This window comes from Artemia franciscana, chromosome 7, assembly GCF_032884065.1.
Source record: "Artemia franciscana chromosome 7, ASM3288406v1, whole genome shotgun sequence".
In the NCBI taxonomy this organism is placed as follows: domain Eukaryota; kingdom Metazoa; phylum Arthropoda; class Branchiopoda; order Anostraca; family Artemiidae; genus Artemia; species Artemia franciscana.
In genome coordinates this window covers 11,776,170-11,782,879 of record NC_088869.1, presented here as the reverse complement: position 1 = coordinate 11,782,879, position 6,710 = coordinate 11,776,170, and the positions used below count along the sequence as shown (strand labels likewise).

Genomic DNA, 6,710 nt, shown 5'->3' with positions numbered 1-6,710 from the left:
AATAAGGAAACCAGTTTTTTTTTAAACTGAAAGTAAGGTACGACATTAAAACGTAAAGCGAACAGAAAGTATTCCGTATATGAAAGTGGCTGTCCCCTCCTCTATGCCCCGCTCTTTGCGCTAAAGTTTGACACTTTTTAACTACTCTACTTTTTAAAACAATTAAACCCTTTAGCGTAAAGAGTAGGACTTTGGAGAGAGGACAGCCTCTTTCAAATACGGAATAATTTCTGTTTGTTTTAAGTTTTAATGTCGCACCTTACTTTCGGTTTTAAAAAAATCTTATCCAGAGTTTCTCCCATATCAGCTTATTATATAGTTGAAGGCTAGAAATATGTTTATACTTAGGATGTGAAATTAGAAATAATGTATTTTCTGAACCTGCAACAAACATAAAATCGAGCCGAGTGTCATAGATCACACAACCACTCTCTATTACATTGTCTTTGAGTATTCTTCCTTATTAATATAGATAGCACAGTTTAAGTCGGCTGTTTTGATATGCAGTAAATTTGCTATCCACTGACAATCAAGCCTGTTGAATAGCAATTTCATCAGAATTTGCCTCACTGTATTTTGAACTTAAATAGAGTAAACCCACCAAACCAAACGAAAAAAAAAATATCCAAGGTAGCAAACCTGCGTGGATTTTGTTTCTTAAATGAATTCCATGTTTATATGGCTCGCAATTCTTTAGCAATGACTACTAAACTTTCTTAATTATTGTTTTAACTATTCTAACATAATTCTTTCTGGTGAAGTTGGTTTTGATCTATATACGTGCTCCCATTTAAAGCTGTTCAAAAATTGTTAACGTGTTAATCTTTTGTGCATCAGCTTATTCTTCAAAGAGTAGACAATCTTCCCGTCTATCTAAATTTTTTCTTCTAAATCATTTGGCTCAGAAACAAGCCTTACACAAAAATATAAATATATAAAAATAAAAATATATGGCAAGTAAAGTAATTTGTCAAATTTTAGATTTCGAATTCCTAGTCATATTTGACCAAAAAAGGTGAGGAATGCTTCTCTGATGAAATTTATTTTTAAAAAACTTTAATTTTAAGAAATTGATTCACTTAAAAGAGCACTAGATTTATAAGTATTCATTGGAATGAACCTCTAAAATCAATCAATGAAACGGAGGAGGGGGGAAGGAGGTTTGCTAAAACATACGATTCAAAATATAAGAGACAAACTTTTCTGTTTCGTTAACATTTATGTAAAAAAAAATTAATTTTTCCAACGAAACTACGGAGAAATGGAGCATTTTTAGCAGATATACAAATACACATCTTTGGAATCAAGGGGAGCCGTTGGTTATAGGCATTTACCTTGCGTCCTCCCTGGAAAAGAACCTCCCCGACAGAAAATATCTCCTTGGAATATACCCTTCCCAAAAATAACCCCTTCGAATTTATCCACATATGAATATACCCCTAGGAAAAAATCCCCCTTGGAAAATCTCCCCTCTCGAAAAGTACCCCCTCATGGAAGATACATCTTCGCTGAAAAAAAATTATTCCTAAAATTACTTCTTACTGGAAATTCCTCAGACACTCCCTTCTCCCTGCAGGAAACTCCACCGCGAAAAATGTTCGTATATTTCCCAATAATAAATACTATCTATATGCAATGAACAAATTACTAAACTTAGAAAAGCACTTGAACTCCTACAATAGGGTTCTCTCATTGTCTTGTATGTAGTTAGGGAGAGAGATGCCTCAAAGAAGACAGTTTCATGCCGAAACATCCCAGTAAAAAAAGTGCGAGATGCCTACTTTTGCTCTTAAATGTTGATAATAGAAGAAGACAGAGAAAATTGAAAGGCCTTTTATGCACTTTGATTCTCGAATCGTAAACAAATAAATATCTTTGTGCTATCTTATTTCACGCAAGATGTAACTTACAGAGCTTTTTGCTGAAAAATTGCAAGAGCTAGGGGTGCTTGGATATTGGTAGGGCTGTGGACCAACTTTGTAATATGGAAAACCTGTCCTTCTAAAAAAAAAGGCTTGGAAAGGGCAGCGAGGATGTTTGAAAGACCGTGAGCCCACTTTATTCTTTCACGTGTGCTTCTAACAATCCATTTATGATTCCTTTTTGAACCAGGTGCCACGCGTTTACCGGTAAAGTCTGAATTATCCGCCACTTTCCAAAATCTATTACTGCGCCCATCTATTCGACCAGAGGTCCATAGTTTCCGTGAATTAACAAACTTTGTCTATCAAATTCTGTCGGAACCTTGTGGCAATACGAAAAAATCCAATATAAAAAAAAGAGAAGTTTACATACATGGCGGCCATACAGCATACACACTATGTGTTTCTATTTTAGCGAATTATACTTTTATGTGACAAAGATTTGTGGCTCTGCAATCAATTTGAATTATTGCCTTAGCTGCTAGGTATAAAACCTCTACAAATGCGTTACTTTTGGTTTCTTTGTAAGCATTTATTCATTTCTCTATTGTTTTTGGAGAAGAATCTTTTATTATGGTTGCAGCGGTAGCTGCAACTTAGTAAAGAGCGAACCACAGCCCATAGTAACCAAAAATTAAAAAATACATTTGAAAAAACTGCCTAGTGAAAAAGCTTTGCCATCTGACATTGACTCAGGAATGGTAACTATTTTTTTAGTTCGTCTTAAAGGAAAAGTTTATTCCGAAAAAAAATTTATGCTGATTCCGAAAAAAAGCCTCTAACTCCTTGAAAACGCCGTCAGATTAAAACTAAAAGCGTACTACTAGAACAATCGTTGTCAAAAGCCTTATACAGGGAAATTATAGTCCCCCTCCTTGAACAAAAAGGAGAATCATATTTTTCCATAACTAGCACTGATCTGTCTCCCGTTTTTTTTTTTTTTTTTTTTTTTTTTTTTTTTTTTTTTTTTTTTTTTTTTTTTTTTTTTTTTTTCAACAGGCTTAGTGAACTACCAGAACATCATAGAGATGCTTAATAACTCCTTCAAATCTGCAAGTGCCATATGGCACTAAAATGGCAATTTTTGTGTCATTTCTAAAGGGGTGGCGCTAACAGGCTACCAGAACATTGTAGACAGATCTTTTGTAGCTCATATAAAAGCTATTGCTCATACCTACGTTCTTCATTTAAATTCCACCATCAACAAGCTCCAAACGTTGCTAAGACGGCAATCTTGGTGCCGTATCTCAAGCAGAAAAGCTGGGGCTATTGGGCTAGCGGAACTGATAAGAGTCATTTTTAATGGCTCATTTGAAAGCTATTGCTCATATATAAGTGCTTTTTCTATTATCCATTTTACCATTTATAAGTGCGATTTAGCACTGAAAAGAACACTTCTGGTACCACTTCTAAAGTGGAAAAGCTTTGAAGCACAAAATAGGTACTATTGTAATAGTTAGGTTCAACCCTCCTAGCCCCCTTAGTAACCTTCAACTACTTTTCTTTCAGTATCATTAATTCAAAAAATGTAAGGGGGCAGGGCAAATCGTATTTTTTTTAATCTTGGGGGGGGGATTTTGCTGTTTTTTCAGTATTATCAATAAATTATACTAAAAAACGAAATCCACTTCTCCCCACGTATACTCCCTGTCCCATCCTCCTTAGTAGTAGTAAACTGAAACTAAAAAACGCGCCTTAGAAAAAAACTTCCTAATGAATAAAAGTTAGTCTAATCATTTCCAATTATGAATTTAACTAAATTATTTTAATCTGATCCTTGGAGAAATGAACCTGAGAAAAAAAAAAATCAAACCTAACCGTAGAATCATAGTTTTTGTCACCCTTTTTGGCTTTACAAATTATTAGGCCCATTTTTAGACGTCACGAATCGATAGAGTAATATTTATTTAAAAAAAGGATTTTAATCATTTTTCACTTTACTTTAGGAGAAATAATATTTCACTGGAAACTAGGAGATCATTTTTTACTTGGATAGGAGACGCAAAATGTTTGAACCTTTATTCGAGGGTCTAGTATATTTTGTTCTGGGAAAATCAGAAACATTCATTGTCTTTAGTCTGACTAAAAATATTATCTGTAGCTACTCGATCCCGCAGAGAAAGTTTTTTTTGTCCATTTTAGGACGTCTTTTTTAGGAGAATCAATTTTTTTTAAGGTTTTGTTTTGTTTATTGGATTTTCTCTGAGCCAGAGACTTACATATGTAAGTTTCTAGCCAATTAAACAATTTAGCCGTTTTTTATGTCTTATTTTTAGACATGCCTATGTTTTTTATCATTTTTTGGTGCTTTAGAGTCGCCATGGCCCAAGGGCTTGGGCACGTAAGGCTCAAACTGATCGTATACAAAATGCTTATGAGTTTGTTTTTGAGCTATTAAATAACCTTCTTTTTCCCACAAAATTTCAGACCCCCTTTAAAGCTCCCAGCTGATAGGAAAGAAAACAGTTTGTTAGTGCTTTTTAGGACTTAAGAATGTACGTTTCAAGTAGATTTAAAAAAAGTATGTTGGCCCATTTTCAAGGGGCCCTTCCTTCCAGCTTGGCATTAGTGTTTATGTTTTTCGAGTCCCATTGTTCAACAAACATGCAAATGTAATCAACGCTATAAGATACGATCATTTTATTTTGCCCATTTTAGACCCCCCCCCCTAACACCTCTTTCCTCCCGTACAAAAGTTTGGTCACTTTGGGAACAATTTCTTAAAGTTTCAAGCCATTGCAGAGCCAAGATTGAACTTGCCCGTATTTTTTCTACTAAAACTCACCTGTGAACGAAGCGCAATGGACAATTGGGTGAAAAAAAGCTAAAGGACTCTTGACTCTTGGCACTAGTCTCTTGAGGTCTGGATCAATGGTGCTGATATCCGTCACAAGGCCTTTCAGCCAGGAAGTGTAATGGGGGGATAGGAGCCAGATTCTGTGCTCTCGCACACCCTTCCTACTTACCTTCCCCAGATTTCTTCAGGTACTTATGTAGAGGTGGATTGACACTGTCTGAGATCTTTGGACTTTGGATTTCAAATCCAAAGGGTTGTAAAAAAAGGCAGATATTTGAAGGCGAACAAGGGATGGGACTGGAAGTATTTGCCCTCTTATCACGTCTGGCAAATACTTAGGTGACACACCACTCTTTACCAACATTCCTGTTTTTGGTTTGTTAGCCAAGGAAAGATAGCTTTTTTAAAGTGCTAAGATATACCAGCACATGAGAAAAAAACATCCAGATAATTAAATTATGTCTTAAATAGGAACGTTCATAAGATTTTATCTTAGAAACAGGGTAATTTTGAAACAACGTTGAATGACGGGCCTATTACGTGAATAATTGGGAAAAAATAGTGCTTTACCTCAAATCTTAGATCCTCATGTTCTTCGAGTTGCACTTAGGGCATCCAAGAACAGTCGCCAACTATCTATTATCGCTCTGCCAAGCCAAACATCAACCAATTCTGATTGGAGCGAGGAATTAAAACTTGAGACGTCAGCTATGTAGCTGCAGCAGCTGCGTCGTGGGATGTTTTTGGAAGTTCTCTTTTTCTGTTACAACGTTGTTGCCACTAGAGGACATAATTAGGTAATTGGAGCTCGGCATGTGACTCACGTTCCCGACGTACCTCCAATTTCGGCATTTGGTCATTTTGTTTATATATACAATAGTTTCCGTTATTTTTGGCCCAAGGGATATTTGGATGGTTTTAGACGTTTGTCTAATAATTTGTTCGTGTCATATCGGATGCACGAAATTGACTTGGATTAGCCTGCTGCAAACCTAATTGGATAATATCTGGCACTATTTGAATCTGGGGGGTCGTAAAAAAGCCCCCCTTGCGTGTAAGTCTTTGTCTCATGTTAATTAGAGTTACTAATTAGTAGTTTACGATGTCGTCTTGGAAAATCGGAGATGTTGCGGTTGCTAAGTTTCATGGTTATCCCTTGTGGCCAGTTAAAATTATTGGTGAAGTCAAGCAAGCTTCAGGTCCAGCAAAATTCACCGTTTTCTGCTACGGGTCGCATGATTTTCAAACAGTCTCTACCCAAAGCCTCCACGATGTCAAATTAAAGAGAACAGAGGCACTGCAAAAAACTACTAACGAGGCCAAGCTTGCTTTCTATGAAATGGACAATGACCCAGAAATCCACCAGCCATACTTGGAAAATTATCGTGCTAAGCGCAAGGGCACTGTTTCTAACAGCACTGAACAACCAGGACATCTTTCGAAAAATCATCCGTCAAATCCAAGCCCGGATATAGGCAACCAATCTTCTGAACTGAACATGAGACTAACTCAGACCTAACAAGAATTGGAAGCTGTAAAAGCGAATCTCGGGGATGAAATCTCACGTAAAGTTTCTGATCGCATAAAAAATCAACTCCCGTACTCGGCTGAATCAATTATATCTGACGTATTCTTTGATGGTCGAATACTCGCCAAAATTTGATTTTATTGAAAAGCAACTAAAATCGCTAAAAAAAAGCTTCATGATACTCGAAGAGAGATTGAAAAGATTGAAAGTAGACTTGACGATATTGAGCAGGAAGATAGGCTGGATTCACTTATTTTCAGTGGTGTCAAACAAGCTCCGGGTGCTGATGTAAAATCGTGTATTAACAATATTATCTCGGACAAGATGGGAGTACAAGTTTATGTTTCGGAACTAACTAAAGTGTATAGATTTACCCTTCCAGCGAATCCTACGCAGCCTGATATGATTGCACCGGTACTCGCCCAGTTTTCGTCTAAGGATGTGGCTAGAAAGGTATTTGCTG

General features: G+C 36.4%; 1 protein-coding gene across 1 annotated transcript; it reads left to right on the top strand.

The window, feature by feature from the left end:
- The first annotated feature begins 5,821 nt into the window (after positions 1–5,821).
- Positions 5,822–6,238, top strand: LOC136029602 (uncharacterized). The gene has a single exon (XM_065708106.1). It carries the CDS (start codon positions 5,822–5,824, stop codon positions 6,236–6,238), a length of 417 nt encoding a protein of 138 aa, XP_065564178.1.
- Positions 6,239–6,710: the final 472 nt, after the last annotated feature.